Source organism: Symphalangus syndactylus, chromosome 2 (genome assembly GCF_028878055.3).
Source record: "Symphalangus syndactylus isolate Jambi chromosome 2, NHGRI_mSymSyn1-v2.1_pri, whole genome shotgun sequence".
NCBI classification, from domain to species: domain Eukaryota; kingdom Metazoa; phylum Chordata; class Mammalia; order Primates; family Hylobatidae; genus Symphalangus; species Symphalangus syndactylus.
This window is the reverse complement of record NC_072424.2, coordinates 34504809-34526873: the sequence shown is the minus strand read 5'-3', so window position 1 is coordinate 34526873 and position 22065 is coordinate 34504809. Positions and strand designations below refer to the sequence as shown.

Sequence of the window (22065 nt, the reverse complement as noted above, 5' to 3'; positions counted from 1 at the left end):
TGCATGTCCTCCTTAGGGAGGGGGCTGCAGCTGGGTGGGATCAAACTACCCTTTGCTCTTTCCTGGTCAGAGTAGAACATTTGGGCTGGGGAAGTAGAACATTTGGGTTTTGAGAAGGGACCCATTCTCCCTGGGTTGCCTAGACATGTTACTTTTGGTGTGTGCATCTCGGCCGCAGTCAGTCAAGGAAATGGTCTAACTTCTGATTTCCTGAATGATCCATCCACCCACTTAGGGATCACATAGCGGGGCCATTGAAGAGAGATGGAAACATGGCCCCAAGCCCATTATGGGGCTAAACTTACAGCCCTAGTCTTGACTCGCCAGGGACTGCTTTTCTGGAGGATGCTCTTTGGACCCACCCACCACCCCTGCACAGGCCTGGGGCAGGGGGTTAGGGCTGTCTGGGGTCCCAGGGCCTCTTCTCTGTAATCTATCCTGAATGTGGCTTCTCCTCTGGAAAACTTTGATTCCTTCCTGCACACTGGACTTACCTTTGGGACCCACAGAACCTGGGACACCAGGTGGGCCATGAGGACCTGGTTCACCAGCAGCCCCTGAGGAGAAATGGAGGGATGAGCACTTTGGGAGAGGCCCCAGTGTGGCTGCCCCCTATCCTGGCACTGTCATTTGGAGGGGATGCTTCCCACCCTGCTAGTGGTCTTGGATCCATTTGGTGCCCCAGTGAGGCCACTTATCAGCAAAACTCCTTTAGTTTCTACCCCCAGAGACTTTATAGTCTATGGAGTTTGGCACCTAGTAGGCACTCAATAAATTTTATTGTCTGGTTGAGCAATATTTTAAAGAGAAAGTAAAACTGAAAATAAAGCTTCCTGCTCACAGTCTGTTAGCATTTCTGGTATCTGTCTTAGTTTCCCCTGACAAAAGCAGTCTCATAGTTAAGGATGGAATTGCAATACCTTCCCCAGCCTCTCCAGCACTGAACGTAGGTCTGGGGCCTTCCCCACCTCCCTCTTGGCCTCCTTCCAGCCAGGAAAGGCTCAAAGGTCTGTGCCCCACTCCACCTTACAATGGACTCTGCCCTGCCCTGCCCCCGAGCCCCACCTCGGCCTGACTCCTCACTCTCCTTACCACCCAACTCCGGGAAGGCCACTGCTCCTGTGACCACTTTCCCCGTGGATTCCAGGGATGTCAAATGGGTTCTCAGCCCTAGGGCTGGCCCTGCAGCCCAGCCTATGCCCAGCGTTTCTGCAGGGCCTAGCACAGACCCTGACTCAGGGTGGGTGCTCAGTAAATGAAGGAAGGAAGGAAGGAGAGAGAGAGACAGAGTGAAGGAGGGACAGGTGTTGACAGAGAGAAGGAAGCACAGGCATAGCTAACTCTGCCGGTGAAGGAATTGCCTCTTACCTCTTTCCCCTTTCTCTCCAGATCCAGGAGGCCCTGGCTCACCACGAGGTCCCATGGGGCCTTCTCGCCCTCTCTGGCCCATGGGGCCTTCCATGCCAGGATCTCCTAAAGACGGGGATGGCCAGCCTCCAAGTTAGGATCCCGTGCCCCAGCTAAGGGCTCTACAGGCAGCCTCTCACGGAAGACGCTTGCCTGGAGCCCTTCCCTGGCCTCCCTGCTTCTCTCCTGGACCCCATAGCCTTGGCTCAACCTGGAAGCCAGAGTGACCCTTTGAAAATGTTGAGTAGATCATGTTCTACCTCTGCCCCAAACCTGCACATGGCTTCTCAACTCACCCAGAGTCAAAGCCGAAGTCCTTACACTGGCCTCTGAGGCCGCACACAGCCTGCCTCCTCTCGGGCCATCCCTTTGGACTTTCCAGCTCAGAAGTCTTCTCCTCCCTGATGCTCCTTAAAAATTGCCCTGGGGCCTGGGCCTTGGCCTTGGCTGCTCCCTCTGCCTGGAATGTTTTCCTTAGATCTCTCCTGCTTGGCTCCTTCTTGCCCTTCAAATCTTTGCTCAGATGGCGGCCTCTCAGGGAGGCCTTCCCTGGCTTCCCTGTGTAAAATTACTCTCCCCAGCTCTCATTCCCAAAATCCCTCCAGGCTCTTCTTTCCCATGTCATGCATCACCTGTAACCTGCTATAGACTTCACTATTTCTCACAGTTACTGTCTTTCTCCCCAACCCAAATCTCAGCTCCACAACAGCAGGGTTTCTCTGTTTGGTTCACTGATGTCTCTCCAGAGCCTAAAACAAGGCCTCACATACAGCAGGCACTTAATGAATGTTTATTAAATGAATGAAAGAATGAGGAATAACTAAATAAAGAAAAACGTGTTTCTTACCCATGCTGCCTTTTTGACCCTTTGGTCCTTCTGGACCTGGGTGGCCCAAGGGCCCAGGGATACCTGTGGACACACAAAGATATCTCAGCCCCTGTTTTCCTCCCAGGAGCCATCAGCTAGGATTGAGCAGCTGCAACACCGGCAGGCCTGGAGATCATCAGAGAGTACATACCTGGAGTCCCAGGGAACCCTCGATCTCCTGCAGGAACAAAGGCAAAAGAGAGAGTGGTCAGCCAGAGGACTGTGCCCAATTCCCCAAAGAAGTCACTAGTGGGATTCGGGCAGGGTTGCCAAACTTAGCAAATAAAAATGCAGATGTCCAGTTACATTTGAATTGCAGATAAACAACACATAGTTTTAGTTATAAGTATGTCCCATGAAATATTTGCGACAAGTTATAGTGAAAAATTATTTGTTGTTTATCTGCAGTTAACTGGGAGTCCTGTATTTTATCTGACAGCTGCAGGTTCAGGTACTCTGGCAGTATCAGTCCCCACCCCTAACACGATCAGGAGAGGTGTACAGGCTGGAGCCTTGGGGAAGGAGGGCTGGGACAATGACCCAGGTATATGCGAGGGTGTGGGTGGCAAGGATCTGAAGGGAAAGAAGAGACTCGAGGGACCCAAAGTGGAGGAGCTGACTTCCTGCCCTGGGGTTGCCTAGGAAGTGAGGGGGGAGCTGGAGAGAGGTGGGATCCTGTCATCTTGAACATGGTGCTCAGTATTCTTCTGGCTGCAGAATCACTGAGGATGACTAAGATAAAGACTCCTGCCCACATCCGTACCCCCTGAGTCAGAGGCTCAGGAAATGGGGCCCAAACTCTTTTGGAGATTCCTGTGCACGTGGAAGCTCACCAACCCCGGTCAGCTGGACCAATGAGAACTGCTCTGTGTCCAGACAAAGGTCCCTGGGATTGGAAACCTCTCCTCCTCACACACCTGTCCCATCTGTTGTCAAATTACTTCTTGGAGTGCAAGGTGGGTTTTCTGACACTTGCTGATTGTTTGAAACAATTAACACTTGCTAATATTTTAAGGTAAAAATGCCCATGTTATAATTACCTTTAGGGCCTGGACTTCCCATGTCACCTGAAACCAGAAAGATATGAAAACGGTGAGATGGGGCAAGAACCCAAAGGCCATATTCTGCCTTGTATTTTAAAACCATTTGACAAGATGTAACCTGTATTTCAAGGTGAGGCGACATGCGGCGAGTCCTTCCCAGTCCCAGAGTCTATGTCATTTGGGCTCATTGCTGGGCTTCTCTTAGATGCTGCCTTATCTAAGATATTCTGACTCTAAAACCAAATCTCAACCCTCCCAACAGGTACCACAAGATCATTCAGCTCTTCATCCTTCCATTTAGAACAAAGAAAAAGGTTTCTAATCCACCCAGAAAACTCGCTTCCAACTGCAGGAAATGAATCAGAGACAAGATTCAATCCATGGCAATACCTTTAGGGCCAGGGCTTCCTCGGAGATTTCCTGCAAGAAAAAGCAAACCCTGGGTCAGCTTCATATCTCCTGTCCCCCCCCACCCACACACACACATACACACAAACACAATAAGGGGATCATGGTACAGGAAGAAGAAACTGAGGCAAAGCCTAGAGATCAGATTCTAAATTTGACTAGTCCAGTGATCTTGGGCAATTCTTCTTGCCAGAACTCAGTTTTCCCAGGAGTAAAGTGGGACCACAGTCTTGGTCCCACCTACCTCTCAGGGCTATTGAGAGGATCAGAGGAGGAGAGAGGCTGAGAGTGGGCTGGATGACGGTGCCCACAGCACACGCACACATTACCACATAGATGCAAAGAAGAAAGGGACTCAGGGGAGCTGGCCCTGTGCCTGGCGATGCTCTCACCATTTTCCTGTTCCATCATTAGCTTCTTCCTCACGAACATCCAGAGCTCCTCCTGGCTGTCGCTGTGCAGCCCAATTTTGTCCAGGTCTGCTCCCACCGCAGGTGCCATGCCCTGGAGGCGGTCCTTTTGGATTCTATCCATGCTGTCCCCATAGGGCAGCATGCTCCTCCTGAACCTCTCCAGCTCATCCACACGAGCCTTCAGCTTCCTCACCTCCTCCGCTGCAACAAACAGACACACACTGCGTCACTGAGGGCCCGGTCCTTTGCCTTCCATACACTCGCTTCTCGTGGGGAGCCTGACACAAGGGACTGGGGCCTGTGGTGGCTTCTTCACGCTAGAATACTCATGCAGAGATAATCTGCCATGGCCACCAGCAGCATTACCTGCTCAGCATCACAGCAGAGCCTTAAAGAAACCTGGCCTGGGAGTCAGTCTTCTCATCTGAGCTGGGTGACAAAGCTTGTCCTCACCCTCCCTGTGAGGTAGTGTGAGAGCTGATAGAAATAGATATGGCTGGCCGGGCGCAGTGGCTCACACCTGTAATCCCAGCACTTTGGGAGGCCAAGGGGGACAGATCACGAGGTCAGGAGATCGAGACCATCCTGGCTAACACAGTGAAACCCCATCTCTACTAAAAATACAAAAAATTAGCCAGGCATGGTGACATGCTCCTGTAGTCCCAGGTACTCAGGAGGCTGAGGCAGGAGAATTGCTTGAACTCAGGAGGCGGAGGTTGCAGTGAGCCGAGACTGCACTACTGCGCTCCAGCCTGGGCGACAGAGCGAGACTCTGTCTCAAAAAAAAAAAAAAAAAAAGAAAGAAAGAAAAAGAAAAGAAATAGATATGGCTGCTTAGAAACAGCAAAAGTCAAAAAGGCTAAGAAAGTCTTGACCTTGTTACTAAGGGCAGCCAGGTGCTTAGAGTGCTGCTACAGTGCAGCAAGGGTGGGGCTCGGCATCAGGTGCTGCATTCAAATTCAGCTCTACCACTAAGTGGCAGCATGTCCTTGGCCAGGTACCTCCTGGGACCTCAGTTTCCTCATCTGCGGTAACAAGGGTCTGCACCAATGCATTCAGGTCCTCTCGTCCCCTAACACGTGGGCCCACTCACAGATTCCTGCCCTTCTGACAGGCAGTGGGGCCAGCCTTTCTCCTACCACACAGGCTGCCCTGCTGCCTTTGCCACATACCCAGAGCAATGAGGCCGAAGAGCAGCCCCAGGAGTAGCAGCCAGGTGAGCAGCAGGCCCAGCAGCCACTTCCACCAGCTGCAGCAGGAGCCACAGGGGCACCAGGCTGGCACTGCTCCCCAAGGGCCGCCGCCAGCGCCACCAACACCGCCACCTCCTCCACTGCCACCACCACCACCGCTGCCGTAGCTGTGGATATCTGTGAAAGAGACAGGGAAAATGAAGCAAATGCAGGTGGCTCCTGCCTTTTCCCTCCAGATTCTCTGACTTTTGGTGACTTTCTGGCCTGAGTGACTGTGATTGGGGGCTTTCAAGTTCCTGTGCTGTTCCACGTGGGACAGGGCTGGCTCCTGGACTGAGCACAGGGCCTGGCTGGTGCTGACCAGAAGTATGGCAATCCTGGCTCCAGCTGTGTGACCCTGAGAAGGTCACTTCACCTTTGTTTCCATTTTTATAACATAGGGTTAAAAGATTGCCTACTTCCTGGGAAGGTTGTTGAATGAAATGGGACAAGGCATGTAAAATAGTAGAGGAGTTAGCAGCACAGCACGAGGCTTAAACATCTTTATTTTGAATATAGCGTTGATCTGCATCTGACTGGGCCCAAACCGAAAGCATTCCCATCTCCATGCCTCAGTTCACACAGTGCTTTCTTTAATCCTCACGGCACCTAGAATTATACTCGGCTCTTCAGGGGTGCCTAGTGAATTAAAACAATGTTTTTTGTAATGAAAAGTGTTTTTAGTTCCCTAAAATGGGATGGTAAGACTTGACCTGCTTCTATCACAAGGCGGTGGAAGGAAATGAGGAAAGGCTAAGGGGCTGGAGGTGTGCATGGCTTAGTCTCTTCTTGAGCTGCTGTGTGAAGACACAGTCACCTTGTTGTGTTAGGAGACAACCTAATTAACAAGTGTTAATTAGGGGCAGCTGGGGCCGGGGGCCTGTTAGCTTCATCCCCTGAGCTAAACTTCTTCTGCAGCCACCTCTGACCCACAGCCTGCCACTCTCCTGACCCCCACCCTGCTCCCCTCTGAGCCTTTAGGGAAACTCTTTAGAGTCTGGTGGCTTCTGTGCACTGCTTCCAGGCGAGGGACCGTCATCGGGTCCATTAGCCATAAGCAGCCCCACTGGATCCTGTCACTACAAGGTTCGCGGTTCTCACCCACCTGCAGTGGTGGTCTTGCCCTTTGTGGACACAGTCGTCAGGTCTCCTGAAAGGACAAACACAAGTTGACCTGAGCTTTTAAACTGGAGGAGCTAGCTGCTCTGCCTATGGAGGAGCCATTTTTTTATTCCTTTACTTTCTTAATAAACTTGCTTTCAACAACGTGCAGGAACATCCAGCAGCTCAGTCCTCACTAATCTGATAATTGTGATCATTACATCCATGAAGACATGGCTTGGCAAACAATTAATGGTGGAAGAAAGCACTATGTTTTAATTCTCTTATGACCTTAAACCTTTACACCTCAAAACATTGTTGGAACACCAAGTTACGGGTGCCGCTTGCATTCAAACAGTAAGTGTGGCTGTGAGAAATGACTCTGATTTCTTGGTTAAGAGACTCTGAACACAAGTTCCTGACCTGGGGTGGAAGGTATTGGGAATGAGAAGGATGAGCTTGGAGGAGGATTGTTCCTGAGTCCGTGATGCTATTTGAAAGTGGAGTGTGTGTTTAGGCCGGGAGCGGTGGTTCACGCCTGTAATCCCAGGACTTTGGGAGGCCGAGGCAGGCAGATCACGAGGTCAGGAGTTCAGACCAGCCTGGCCAACATAGTGAAACCCCATCTCTACTAAAAATACAAAAAAATTAGCTGGGTATGGTGGCCCATGCCTGTAGTCCCAGCTACTTGGGAGGCTGAGGCAGGAGAATCGTTTGAACCCTGGGAGGCAGAAGTTGCAGTGAGCTGAGACCATGCCATTGCACTCCAGCCTGGGCAAAAGAGCAAGACTCATCTCAAAAAAAAAAAAAAAAAAAAAAAAGAAAGTTGAGTGTTTGTGGGCATGTGTAGAATTTACTGGGCAATTTGTTCATACCTTTCTTCAGATTCTGAAAAGGATCTTTTGACTCCACAGCCCTAGACCTACCCCTAAAATGTCAGGAACTGCTAACTTTAAAGACTTACAGTCAGGTTCCAATCTCTCACCTTGTTAAAGTGGTAACTGATTTGATTGGCATTTATTTAAAAATGTTCTATGATTAAACATTTTCCTTCCTTTACTGACCTCCCTGAAGTCAGTGATTTGGAGAGAGTCCTATAGGGCATTGTGAAGAAATGTGGTTATCGGACAAAGAACGCAGATATTTGGGAAGAAAAAAAATAAAGCTAACAAGTGCTTTGCAAAGCATTTTTCTATTAGTTCTGAAGATTATGGAGAACAAGTAAGATGAGAAAACAAATGCCATCGTAGACATGGCAGAGGCAGGCTTTTGCTTCAATAATGCACATGCAAATCACCTGGGAAGCTTGTTGAACTGCAGCTTCTGACTCAGTAGATCTGAGCTAGGGCTGGGACCCTGCTTTTCTAACACACTCGCAGGTGTGGCCGATGCTGCTGGCCCGTGGACCACACTTTGAGTAGCAAGGTCTCCGAAGACAATGAAATGAAATGTGGCCTGGCTGAAGTCAAGGTGGACAACAATCATATTTGTTCTTACCATTAGCTTCAGCTTTTAGGCCTGAGTCAGCATTGTAGGCAGCTTGCTTTTCTTTTTTTAGGGTGTCTTCTGAAAAAGAAGCTATGCACAGAACCCATTATAACCTGGCATATTCTCAACCTCTCAACTCTGCCCTATGTTCCCCCCACCCTTGCCCACTACCCTGCTTGGGAAGGTCTAGGTTAGACTGGTAAGAAGAGCCCCTCTTTCCTGGGGTTCATCTCCCCAATCTGTGTTTGCGGTTAGACTTGCTGTCACCCAAATGTGTCTCTGAGAGCCCTTTGCCTGAATTTTCTCAGCTCATCTGCATTCAAGGCAGACCCTGGAACATACTATTCAGACAGGTGCTTTTCATTAGAATGGGATGGCTGTGGTTTCATGACTCATAGGGTCCCAAACCACCTTGCTAAGACATTTGGTCTTCTACACTATTTGCCTTTCTTCTGAAACCCAAGCCACACGGGATCTGACGCACTTGCAGCGATGCTGGCGGGGGAGGCCGTGAAGACCTTCCCGCTGTCCTTGGTCATGATCAGCAGCTCCATCTCCTTTTTGGCAGGTGTGTTGTCTTTCTCTAGGATCAGGAACTTGCAGTCCTTGTGCAAAAGGTCATCGCTCTGCGCACTTGTGGTGCAGGCTGGGGAGGAAGAAAATGGGTAAGAAGGAAGGACATGTGCTAGGAGAAGGGAGAGGGGAGAAAAGACAAGAAGAGGAAGGAGAAGAAAGAGAAGGGGGAGGGGAGGTAAATTAGCAGGTGTGTGTGAGAGTCTCCTGTTCTTGCTGACAGTGTTACTATGAAGCGTCTTGGGGACCAAGGACACCCTCTATGCGTGGCTGGGCCTGGCCACCAAGAGTTTGGGTCAATGTCAGAAGCTCTGGATGGCTGGTTTATGGGGGCTGCCTCCCCTCCTGGAGATTATAGGATCTTTATTGAATGGGTAAAAGTCCCCCAGTCAGGCAAGTCCTTCCTTAACTAACTTGGGTTCATTTTTATCCTCCAGGTCTTAAGAGCTGCCTTCTTGGGGAGGCTTTAGCTGACTACCCCATCTAAAGCACTTCACCCTCATACACACACTCCCGTCTCTACCACATTACTTATTGCTGTCCTTATAATCTGTATCCTTTTCTGTAATTATCTTGCATACTTTGTGTGTTTGTCGTCTGCCTCCACCACTGACATCAGCTTAGTGAAGGCAGGAATCTATCCTGTCGTGTTCACTGCTGTACTGTCAGCACTTAGAACACTGCCCATCTGACACAAAGAAGGTGCTCAGTAAAGGCTTTCCAATAAACGAATTGTTGAATGGAAGACAACACACTAGGATTAGAACATGGAGGAAATAGCTCACTGTATGATGTTGAAATACGTGGACGAAGTTGATATAGATTCTGTAGAAAGTAGGGAGGGTGCCAGCAGTTTCTGAGGGCTCCATGAGCTGCACGTAACAGGTGAAGGCCAAAGCCTTCCAGTAAAGGGCCTAATGTGCAAGTGCCTGGCCCTAGGCAGGTATGGAGGGTGGAGCTTCCTGCCCCCTTCTGATAGGAACATTCATGGGAATGTTCACCTTTATTCACTCATGGAAACATCCAAGAGGCCTTTGGGGCAAGTTGCATTTGCAGACCTAAGACCACTCATGGGTCCTATTTCCTCTTCCAGTCTACCATGTGTATTGGAAGGATACACAGGCAGGATTACTGCAAAGTAATCCTGCCTGTGCACCAGCCTGACCCCTGGCAGCTGGGAGCAGCACTCACCGGCAGAGGTGGAAACGCCAGTGTTCACAGTCGCAGGGTTCTGGGGCATGTTTTTCTTCACCCCATATGCTGCAAGAAAGGAAGCTGGGTCAGCATGGGACGGTGGTTCCAGGTGACTCAGGAGAAGCCTGGTCAGCCCTGGCAGAGAGGTACCCCCGACCCTCTCCAGTGAGAAGCAGATGATGAATCAACTCTCTCCAGCCATGGGGACAGTAATGAGGGTTTAGATGGAACGTTCTTAGGTATAATCCTCCTCATCCTTCTAGCTACTTCCAGGAAGTCCTCCTAGACCCTCATGCATCTCCTTCTCTCCTGAACTCCTACAGCCCTTAACACCTGCTCTGCACGGTCTATCACTTATTCCCATTGTCTTATAGAGCCTCTCATTGTCTCACGTGTGTTAGACTTTCTCCTCCAATTAAGTAGCAGACAAGTTGGAGGCAAAGGCTGACCTAGGTTTCATGTTCCCTGCCACCCCTAGGTTTGCACAGCGGTGGCAACCTGTAGGGGGTGCACCATAAAATCAACCAGATGATTGATTTGCAGTGACAGTGGGCTGTCAAGGATAGCAGTGAGCTGGCGAGACCACCAACCTAACCAGTTTGGCTGTGAGAGACACAGGAACATACAAGTGATGCCTTACAAGGTGATGCTGTTGACAGGACAGCCTTCCCTGTGTGCTTGACTCATGTCTGAGCCAGTTAGTGATCAAGATTGATATCTTGAGTGTTGTGTCTTTGGTGGGAAAGGTCGACTGATTTTCAGGGACATTTTGGGTCTCCTAATTCAGTGAGTTGTAGCTGCAAAGAGGTGTCACTTCCCAGCGCCTAAGCTCCAACCCTAGCCTACTGACCTGTGGAAGTAGTGGTGGTGCCATGGGACAGGGTAGTCGAGCTGGGGGCCAGATTGTTCTGCATGCCAAATACTGTGAAAGCAACCAAGGTCAGGTGAGTACAGGGAGCACAGGGGATGCCCCCTGGCTTAGGATGGCCCCCAGAGTCCCAAACCACTTTCATGATCAATGCTTTTGCCGACAGATTCCCAGACTTCCTCGGTTCCCACACTCTTTGTAACGTAGTAAATTTGCTAATACCCCCACCTACCTACCCCAGGCCAAAAATTACTAACAGTTCTACTTACCACGTAGTTAGGTCCATCCAAGTTAAAAGCAGTAGTTTGCACAGGGTCTGACAGATGTTGCTGACAGATCTCTCGAAATTTAAAAATATCGTAGGGGTTCCCTGTTTGCTGTGACACCCTGGGGTGCCTTAGTGCACAGTGTGGGAACTGTAAGCTTAGGATATGGACACAGACACCTAGGGTGCTGAGAGGCACTAACTTGGCAAACTCCTAGTATTCCCGTTAGCCCTTCCTTCTCCTGACACAAACACATAAAACTCCCCCACCTCCACTATGATTTCGAAGCCTCCTTGTTTATTTGATCGCTTGTTTGTTTTCAACCATGCGCAGAAGCTTATTCCTCCTGGCCAGCAGCTTTGTTATTTGGGGCACAGTATCAAGGATCTGATATCAGCCCACCTTCCCTTGGGACCTGGTTTTTATCAGGACTTTGCAAAGCAAAAATAGCAAAGGCAGAAGAAATAAAACATGTAGCCAATGTCTTCTGGATTTGGTGGGCCTCTAGTCAACTGGAGGAAGGTGCTGAAAATCTGAATGCAAAACTTGTACTTGCCTCTATATCAGTCAAGTAAATAAACAAGGCCCACATCATTATATTTATTAGTCACATTATCACAGGGAGAAGGCAGACTCCTTTCGAAAGAAAAGATGTAGGCTGGTAATATTTACATATAGGCTATTAACAGCTATGTAGAAACATAGCAAATAAATATTTCTTTAAAATTGTTGTATGTTTGCATTGGAAGCTAAGCAGTAACATTATTTACCCCAATGTAGTTATTCCAACAAACTATGTGTTATATTTATAGAAAGATCTGAAAATAGTTACTCAACGAATTCTATTTTTCTTTAAAAGATCTGAAATAAAATCCTTCTAAATTAACAATGCCTTTACCCTGAAAATGTCCTACACTATGGTTCCGTTAGACCCTTCATTTCCAATCCTCCAACTCTTCCAGAAAATAAAGGCATCACCTTAGAATACGCACATCAATGTGGGCTCACGTCCCCTCGCCTGAGACTTTTCCCTTGGGGTCTGAGTTCTCCCTGTGGTTGAGGGCAGGCTCTGTGCAACCCTGTGCCTCTGCTTCTGGGCTGCAGTATGCATGGAAGAAAGTCCTTCACGCCCTTGGGTGAAGCATCCTAACACTTCTATGCAAACAGCCTGGAAAAGTCATCTCAAGATGGTGACACTGACCTGAGGAGGACGTGCTGAGTCCAGGGTGCAAAGTGGGTGAGCAGGATGCCATGTTATTTGGAACTCCAAAGACTGCGGGGGCAAGGAGGAAGGCTGGTGAGAGGGACATCTGGCCCAGCCAGGGATAGAGATTCAGATACCACAGAAGCACCAGAAGAAATGCCAGGATTGGGTTTTTATATTTTGGTAAATTTTTGTTTCTAGGAAAAACAGGCTCTTGCCTTGCAGCAGAGAATGAAACACTAGCCTGCACTGCACCTTGGGTCACAGCCAACAGGTGATCTCAGGTCTGTCAGACCTGGAGTGGACAGTGGGTCCAGCCAAAGGCTCTCTTGTGAGTGACCCCACTTTACAGAGATGGTCCCTGAAGCTCAGAGAAGTCAAATGACTTATTCAAGGCCCCACCGTCAATTCATATGAAATGAAACTAGATCTCCTACATCCATTTTCAGTGCCCTTTCCAGTTTTCCTGATACACTGTGCTATATATTCTAAAGGGGACGCACCAGAAGAAATACCTTCTAGATTGAATTGAACTGAAGTTCCAGGGGGAATCTGCTGGGATGTTTGGCCACAGAAAGCCTCTCCAGGAGGCCCTGAGGGTGGCAAACATTCTGAGGGTCATCCAGCTCCAGGATAGAGGCATGCCGAGTTCAGGGGTGACAGAGGGTGTGGGCTGCCCGCCAGGTACCTGATCCCGCAGAGTAGGCATTGGTGTTGAGGAGGGACGAGCTCTGGGTTGTCATGTTGTTGTGATAGGTCCCCATGGAAGACCCCGCGGGCAGGGTGGAGGACCACACATGGGAGGGAAGGTTGGCATCCAGGATAGTTGCATCGTAGGTGCCTGACACTGGAAACAGACACAGGTACACACCCCAGTGAGACACAAGTCAACACTCCCTGCTGGGGAATCTAGTCACTTCATTTTGCTGTGACTTCCTGGTTTGGGCATTGAAAGCCCCACATTTCAGGAAATTTCTCAGTCCAGGAACCTGAAGTAGTTTCCATCTGAAATCTCAGAGCTGGTGAAATCATTATCTCTTGGATTAGAAATTTTTGCTGGCTCCTGGTAAAATTTGAGGTAGCCAAATTTTGCCTTGGGGTCCACCCATTTCTCCTTCTAAATCTGGCTCCCCATCTCCTGGTGGGCTGTCCCACCAATGGCATTCCTCTCCACCTGTTGCCGACTCCTCCATCTTCAAAGACACTGAGGGAAGAGTTCTTTCAGGAGCAACAAATGAGACCCCAAAACGAACCTCTTTCAATAGAATTCCAGGCACCATGGCCATTGCAGGGTGCATGCCTGGGCAGGGGAGCCCTTGGTCTGGGGCCACACTGCATGCATGGCAGCCTTCTCTGGTTCCACCCTCCTTAAACATTCCTATGTACCAGCCAGACGCTGTGCCCCCAAGAGGGGATTTTCCTGCTTCTTCATATTTGGGGCCAGTTCTGCTTATTTGTCTATGAGAGGGAGCCAGCCATGCAGGTCAGAAAGTGCCCTGATGTTTTGGTTTTAGGGCGAAAAACAAGAAAGATCACAATCTCTAGGCTTTTCTCCAGTAGTGAATGGGAGGGAAGTTTCCTATCATAGTAGATCTGGCTTTTCCCCTCACCTTCCTCCACGGCTCTGCTAATTTATATTTCTGCCTTCCACAGAACCTACCTTGCACTTGGAGGACATGTAATATGGAACTGCTGAACAATGCTCATCCTACTTGACTGGGACATGTTGGTTTTCTGACTTCCTCCAGAGACCCACTGTCCACAAGGGGAGTGACTGTGTCTCTCTTGTCCATTGCTTTTCCTCAATGCCTGGTGCTTGGCATAGAGGAGACATTTAATAAATAGTCACTGAATTAATACATGAAAAGTCTACAAATTTCCCCAATATTCTTCATTTGGGTGATCTGGCCAACATACTGTCCTGGGAGAGAATCTCTAGGATTTAGGGCTGGGCTATGCATATGGAATGGGTGACCAGCCAGGGGTAGGATAGGTACAGCCCACATTTTTCACTGCTTGAAGAGCAGATGCTCAGTGCTTTTCAAGGTCTCTGGCAAAGCCTGAAAGGCCTGCCAAGGCGTGGTTGAATCCCCAGGCCAGGATAGATCTGCCACCTTGTTGCCTTCCCTCCTGAAGGAAATAATGTATACAGTGGTCCATTTCCAAGACAAAGTACCTTAAATCGGCTTAGGTCAGCAAACTACAGAAGAAACAGGATATGCTAGGCCCCTGCTTGGATAGCTAATGCCTGCTTATTGGTCTCCCCTTCCCCACCAGTGCCCCGCACTTAGTTTCCCTCACTCAGACCAAAGAAGTTTAGTCTAAGGTAAAAGTTTACTAGACTGCAAAATAGCTCGTTTTGTCTGTTCTTATCAGCTTGCCCAGCTACTTAGGTCATAAGTCAAATACTTGAAGAGCCCCTAAGATAACTAGGATTGCAATGCATTGTGGGCTGCAACAAAATGCAGCAAGACAACCCTAAACAAACACCTAAAGCCCCTGCCCAACAAAAGAGGGAACTAAAATAGTCCATTAGGGAAAATGCTGCAGGTTTTTAAGGGCTAACCCTCGAACCAGGGACAAGGAAAAGCAAAAAGTGATAAAGTATTACTGTTTTATCTGGGCCAAAGAGCCCATTCGTCAGCCTTCAGTCTTTTGGCCTAAGTTTGGCTCAGATGAGGATTGGGTGTGCCAAGCTTTAATTCTCTATGTGAATAATAAAACCCCATCCTCACAAGAGGAGATGGGTTATGCTCTTTGTTAAATTAGTGAATTAACCCCCATGCTCCCCCTTCAAGAGGAAAAAAAAGAGCATAGTAAAAAGCCTTCGCCCAATAAAAAGCTCTGGGATCCCATAACACGCTTGCCTCCACTTTATATCTCACAAAGTAGAGGACAGGGAGATCAGGGGGTAACAGTAAGGCTGGAGGAAGAGTAATCTGGGGATCATAAAGAAGCTAAACCTGGCCGGGTGCGGTGGCTCACGCCTGTAATCCCAGCACTTTGGGAGGCCGAGGTGGGCGGATCACAAGGTCAGGAGATCGAGACCATCCTGGCTAACACAGTGAAACCCCGTCTCTACTAAAAATACAAAAAATTAGCCGGGCGAGGTGGCGGGCACCTGTAGTCCCAGCTACTCGGGAGGCTGAGGCAGGAGAATGGTGTGAACCCTGGGGGGCGGAGCCTGCAGAGCCGAGATCGCGACATTGCACTCCAGCCTGGGCGACAGCGATACTCTGTCTCAAAAAAAAAAAGAAGCTAAACCCAATGTTCCCGTAAATCCTTATCCAAACTTGAGGAAAGGATTAGAACAATGTAAGAAGGACATTGAGAATTTCCCTATTCCCTCTAAACAGCAGATGTCTAATATGTACCCTCTTAGAGAAGTCCCTATGGGACAGGGAGAAGTTGGATATGTAAGTGTGCCTCTAATAAGTACTAAGGTTAGGAATTTTAAATAGGAAATAAGACCGCTCTTGGAAAATCTCCTCGGTTTAGCAAAGCAGCTAGATCAATTTTTAGGACCCAGTTTTTGTACTTGGGCTAAGATGATGTCAATCATGACTATTCTGTTTATTGGGAAAGGGAGGGGAATAATTAAAAGGGCAGCCATAACCATTTGGGAGAGACAGCATCCTCTCGGGCAAGGAGTCCCACAAGCTGAGCAGAAATTCCTAAATGCAAATCCCAGATGGAATAACAATAACCCCAAAGATCGGGCCCAAATGTAGGACCTAAGGGAATGAATAATTAAAGGGATTAAAGAGTCCACTTCAAGGACACAGAATGTCTCAAAAGCATTCGAGCTTCAACAAGTAAAAGAGGAGACTCCCTCTGCATTTCTGCAGAGGCTCAGGGATCAAATAAAAAAAAAAAAAATCAGGATTAGATCCAGAGGACCTAGTAGGGCAGGGCCTTTTAAAGGTTAATTTTATGACTAAAAGCTGGCCTGATATTACTAAGAAGTTGCAAAAAAATTGATGGATGGAATAAAAAGCCAATTAAGGAATTAGAAGGTTTTTGTAAAAAGTAAGAAACGAAATTGGAAAAAGAGAAAGAGTGAAAGCCAAAGCTGTCCATCTTGCAGACGGACAGAGGGGAGCCACGGCACGGCTCACGCTGGTGCCCAGAGAGAGAAAGAAAGAGTTAAGCTGCTGACCCTGAAGGCAAGGGGGAGCCGGCTGTGCCGCTGCAGGTGTGGGGGCGGCAGGAGCCGCAGACCCCAAGCAAACAGCCGAGATAAAGGTAGACAGTGTGAGAGGGCTAATGTAAGTAAGCTGTTGACATGGCGAGTGCGCTGGCGCCCAGAGCAAGAGGAAGAAACTGAGTGTGAGGGAAAGAGGAAACAGGGATGACAGAGACAGAGAGATAAAAAAAAGAAAAGAAAAGAAGCGAGAAAGAGACTGGAAAAGACAGAGATCAAAAACACAGAAGGTGAAACTGGGGAGAGAGATAATGTAAAAGGAAAAAAGAGTACAAGAGGAAGAGAGAGAGACAGAGAAACAGAGAGAGGCCATGGAAGACGAGAGATGGGGAGACAAAGGTGCAGGCGGGCAGTGGCTGCCATGGCCCTGCTGGTGGAGGGGAGTCGGAAGTTGATCTTTGGCAGGGCCCTGGTAGTGAGCACTCCATATCAGGTCAGGAATATATTAAATCCAAGAGTTGGGAGATGGTAAACTAATTCCCAAATTTTAAAATATGAAGCCATATTATTAGAAAAAGATAATTTAGTCTTGACAATATGTATTTGCTTGAATCCAGCCAGCTTCTTATGAAAAGGAGAGGAGAATAAAGAGGCGTCAAATCATAACTGTTTGGATATCATAGAATGTCAAACGAAAGTTAAACCAGACCTTAATATCAAACTAAAGTTAAACCACCCCATTACATGATAGGATGAGACTGTAAATGGGTCATCCCAAGTAATAAATGGTAAAAAACACAATGGCTATGCTGTCGTTAATGGAAACAAATAATCCTCATGTGAAAAAGGTAGATTACCCAATAACTGGCCAGCCCAAACCTGTAAATTACATGCTCTTAACCAGGCCCTAAAGCTTCTAGAAGGCCAAAAAGGCACCGTATATACTAATTCCAAATATGTCTATGGAATAGTACACACCTTTAAAAAGATCTGGATAGAGTGGGGCCTAATAAATACAAGGGGGAAAGAATTCGTATATAGGGAACTGATCAAACAAGTTTTAAAAAGCCTCTTGCACCGGGCGCGGTGGCTCACGCCTGTGATCCCAGCACTTTGGGAGGCTGAGGTGGGCGGATCACCTGAGGTCGGGAGTTCGAGACCAGCCTGACCAACATGGAGAAACCCCGTCTCTACTAAAAATACAAAATTGGCTGGGTGGGGTGGTGCAGGCCTGTAATCCCAGCTACTCGGGAAGCTGAGACAGAAGAATCACTTGAGCCCAGGAGGCGGAGGTTGTGGTGAGCTGAGATCGCGCCATTGCACTCCACCCTGGGCAACAAGAGTGAAACTCCCTCTCAAAAAATAAAAATAAAAATAAAAAGCCTCTTGCTTCCAGCAGAGATAGCCATAGGAAACACTATAGAAGCTGTGGGGAACAGGCTTGCAGATAAAGCTGCTAAGCAAGCTTCCCTGGAGGAAGAAGTTAGATTGTTTAGCCTAATCCCAAATATCCCTAAGGTGATATTAAAACCCAAATTTTCTAAAGAGGAAGAGGAAGAGCTGGGCAAGATAGGGGCCACTCAAACTGAGGATGGGAGGTGGGTGCTCCCTGATGGTAGAAAAATGATAAGCAAACCCATAATGAGAAAACTGATGTCCATACTGCATAAAGGAAGTCACTGGGGTCCCCAGGCCATGTGTGATGCAATACTAAAAAATCATGGGTGTATAGGGATTTATACCCTTGCTAAACAAGTGTGTGGGTGTTGTATAACCTGCCAGAGAATAAACAAAAAAGTAGTTAGAAAACAGACTACCGGAGGAAGACCTCCTGGGTTAAGGCCATTTCAAAGCATTCAAGTAGATTTTACAGAAATGCCAAAAACAGGGAGACTAAAGTATCTACTGGAAATGGTAAACCACCTCTCCGTCTAGGTGGAGGAATTCCCCCTCCCAACTGCCACAGCCGGGAATGTGGTAAAAATAATCTTAAAACAAATTATACCTAGATTTGTCTTGGTAAAAAGTATTAATTTAGACAATGGGAACCACTTTACCTCAAGGGTGCTAAGGGGAATTATGGAAAGTTTACACATTAAATGGGATTACCACACCCCTTGGCATCCCCCTTCCTCTGGAAAAGTAGAAAGAATAAATCAAACTCTCAAAAAGCATATTACTAAACTAATCTTTACAACTAAAATGCCTCGAGTATCTCCCAATAGCACTCCTTAGGATTAGAACAGCCCCAAGCAAAGACTTGGGACTGTCCCCTTACAATTTATTATATGGACTCCCATATTGAGATAGGACTACTGATCTTCCTACTATGGAAACTGAAAACCAATTTTTAAGAAATCATATACTGGCCATATCCTCCACCCTGTCATCCTTTGGGTTAAAAGGACTTCGAACTCAAACCCCACCTCTTGAGTTCACAGTTCACCACTTCCAGCCTGGTATCTCGGTGCTAATTAAGACTTAAAAAGAAGATAAGCCCCACCCAAGCTGGGAAGGTCCCTATCAAGTGGTCCTAACCACTGAAACGTCAGCACGAACAGCTAAACAAGGGTGAACTCATTACATTCAAGAGACTGGTAAAAGAAACCCTAGAAGGAAGGGAAAAGGGCAAATGGGAAGTGTATAAATCACCCAAGGAACACTTAACGCTAACTCTAAGGAAAACCTAGAAGAGAATTATAAGCAAACTCCTTCATTAGGAGTGGATATGTTTAGGATTAATCCTAACACAAGGGGTAAAAGAAGACCTGAGTATTGGATAGGGCCCAGTATTGGGGTGGAAAGTAGGGAATATCTAATCTATCTAATAATCAACATAACTAAAACCTCTACAGCCTAAACCATAAAATTCAATGCCTGCCATGTCTTACATTGTGGGAACTTAGGAAACCAAAGGCAGCTGTCACAAGCAAACAAATATCTATGCCCTAAAACAGGTTGCTATTGGGGAAAGCCCTGTGCTAGCTGGAATGAGGTTTGGTGGGCCCCAATTTCAAGTCTCACTTTCACTGTTCTCTGAGTCTCTGAGTCCATTCTTTGGGTTTGGATGGCTAAGTTTGTTTCTAACACTCCTCAGCAGCCTGGGCTGTCAGACTTACCTGACTGGGAGCTTGCTGTCACAATTTTGGTCTCCACAGTGCCTTTCTTGGGGATGGGGAGTGTGTTGGAGGAATTCCGGGTGGGGCTCACACTTGCCGATCGACTCCCCTTGAGCAAACGCTTAACATCATCCAATTCTGTCCCTGTAAAAGAATCCACAGACGTTTCTGTTAAGTCCAGGGTTCTTTCCTGAGTCCCTGTGCAACTGGGGGAACATTTGTGGCATTCTGACTACTAGGGAGAATGGCATCTGTCTCACACATTGGGACTTTTTCTTGGCTTTATAATATTCACATTTTACTAATGAATAGCACTTATCAACTTGGTACTTTGTCATATTAGCCTCATAAATCTTCTGCATCTCACAAGGAGGTCAAGGTGCTTGGGAGATATTTCCTAATTAGACCTCATCAAACATCACAGGAATGATTCTGTGGCTGGAAGACACTATCATCTAGGATCAGGCAGTTACAGAACCAGGTCCCTTGAAACAGATGCTTCAACAGCAGTCTCATCCCCTGCGCAGGATGCATCCGATGTTGGGTCTTTGACCTTGTATGCCTGGGGCTGTCAAAAGGAATTTGTGGGCCATAACTCCTAAACATTATGCTGTGTTCACATGTGATTTAATTTCAAGTCTGTCTGGCTGATTTAATTTGTAGCAAGGTGAAAAGTGGAGCAAGCTCCCGGTGCCTCCCACACAGGAAGCAGGGAAGCAGGAGAGGTGGGAGGCACCGTGCATGGGGAGTGCATGAGAGGATGCATGGGGAGTGCATGAGAGGAGACACAGGTTTGCAGACACTGTATGCTGAAGGAACTCTCAGCCCCAACCCCCTTCACCTCACCACCCCTAAGCCTGGAAGGACTCAGGTGAGAAGGTGTCAGGCCTGGAGTCAGATTCCACAACCCTAGGTACTGAACTCTCTGGACAAGCACCCATCTCTGTCCTGAGCCACTGACCCTGGTCTTTCTTCTCCTACTCCTTGAACATGACTGCTGTCCTAAAGTTGAGCTCATTTCAAAACGTTGTCAAATACCTCTAGCAAGAACAACAGGTATCTAACATATTCCATCGACAGAGACTGGGGGGTCTCTGACATTTGAAATAAAGTTCAAATTCTTACACTCTACTACTAACCCTTCTCTAATCTTAAACTATCCCATTATGTCCTTGCTTTGAACTGTTCCTTCGATGTCTCATGCAGGTTCATCCCTTTGAGCCGAACTGATCCACTCTTCAGTTTCCTTTCAGGTAACACCTACCTGGGGAAGGCTTCTCTCGCCTGATCTCCATGGGCTGCTGTGGAGCTGCTCCTCCCTGTTCCCTCACCACACTGAGTTGTGATGGTTGGTTGACTTACTGTCTCCCTATTAGTCTATGAACTACTACACAGCAGGAACCACGGTTTACTCAGCAGCTTAACCCCAGCCACCTAGCCCAGGGTCCAATTCACAGAAGGCCCTTAAAGATGTTTTATGATTGCATGCATGCACATACACACATGCATGCACACACACACACACACACACACACACACAGCTCTAGCCCTGGATTTCTGGACCCTTTCTTTTCAGCAAGATCATGACCACTTACATCGGGTGGATGGGGATGCACTCTGCAGTCGAACTCGAATTTCGCTCTCTGTACAAGGGAAGAGATAGAGAAGCGTGTGAATGAAAGAGCTTAGATCACAATCCCTGACACTGAACTCCTAGCAGCAGATGACCCTTTAGGCTGCTCTGACATTTCTGAGTTCTGGAAACAGGAAATCTAGGTGTGCCCAAGAAGAGTGCTGCTTAAAAAGGGAGACCTCCCTACCTTCAGCAATTCCCCATCCTGCCAACTGCACACCTCCCAGGCAGCTGGAGACGTTCTAATAAACTTCCAGGCTGAGCAAGGAGGTTCCAGTACAATCAGCAATGGTCAACCCTTTCCCCATCATCCACCTCATGGCTGCCAGAACCAAGGTTCTCTCCTGCCTCCATGGTCTCAGGCATTGGCAAAAGATTCTAAAAGCCAGAGTGTTTACTTGCCATTTTGGCCTCTTCAGAGATGGGAGGGGCAGGAAGCTGGTAGCTAACATTATTAGTTAGCTTCAGGTGGATAATTGGCATCTTTCAACTATCAGCCTAAAGTTGTGGGTGGTTGGCGGTTGGCGTACTGCTAACTTCCAAGTTATTGATGATAATAAGGCCCATAGGAAGTCTAGGTGGGTCATTGTGAAGAATTCTGCCTTCAGCTCAGCCCTAACATGCTGCCCCCCACCCTGCCCAAAGCTTAGCAAGAGCTGCTTCTCCCAGGACCACATTTCTCTCCTATATCATTGTCTAGATGACTAGATTACAAAACTGTCATGGAGCTGTTTATCTCCTGGATGAATTTTGAAAAAAGTGTTGGGGAGATTTTGCTCATCTTTTGATGTGTAAAGGCAATTAGATCATATCTTGTTAAAGTCAGCCAGGAGACCAGAAGTGAAAGCAGGTGTGGTATCTGCATCTTCAGATGATCCACAGCAAGACAAATGATGCCCCACATTGTTATCATGTGTTTTGCTTCCTGCCTCTATGTGCTTGTTAGATTACTGTCAAAAGCTACCCTCCCTCTCCTGATAGAGCCAGTGGAAGATTCCCAGGATACTCTAAGCTCCTCGAAAGTAGAAAGCATGCCTTATTTATTCTTCTGTACCCCTTACACTCCTTGGCTCAAGGCTGGACACATATTAGCTGCTCAGAAAA

The 22065-nt window shown here is 47.8% G+C and overlaps 1 protein-coding gene across 1 annotated transcript in view; it reads right to left on the bottom strand.

Moving 5' to 3' along the window:
* Positions 1 to 22065, bottom strand: part of COL17A1 (collagen type XVII alpha 1 chain) — a 51140-nt gene that overhangs the window by 21340 nt on the left and 7735 nt on the right. Inside the window, exons 7-23 of the mRNA XM_055242819.2 lie at positions 20924 to 20971; positions 19329 to 19472; positions 12754 to 12912; positions 12063 to 12134; positions 10578 to 10649; positions 9725 to 9793; positions 8445 to 8606; positions 7970 to 8050; positions 6477 to 6521; positions 5312 to 5509; positions 4119 to 4340; positions 3709 to 3738; positions 3316 to 3342; positions 2427 to 2453; positions 2255 to 2317; positions 1369 to 1473; positions 495 to 557 (exon numbers count right to left, since the gene is read on the bottom strand). Coding sequence (XP_055098794.2) covers positions 495 to 557; positions 1369 to 1473; positions 2255 to 2317; positions 2427 to 2453; positions 3316 to 3342; positions 3709 to 3738; positions 4119 to 4340; positions 5312 to 5509; positions 6477 to 6521; positions 7970 to 8050; positions 8445 to 8606; positions 9725 to 9793; positions 10578 to 10649; positions 12063 to 12134; positions 12754 to 12912; positions 19329 to 19472; positions 20924 to 20971 — 1587 coding nt within the window. The remainder of the gene's footprint in view (positions 1 to 494; positions 558 to 1368; positions 1474 to 2254; positions 2318 to 2426; positions 2454 to 3315; positions 3343 to 3708; positions 3739 to 4118; positions 4341 to 5311; positions 5510 to 6476; positions 6522 to 7969; positions 8051 to 8444; positions 8607 to 9724; positions 9794 to 10577; positions 10650 to 12062; positions 12135 to 12753; positions 12913 to 19328; positions 19473 to 20923; positions 20972 to 22065) is intronic.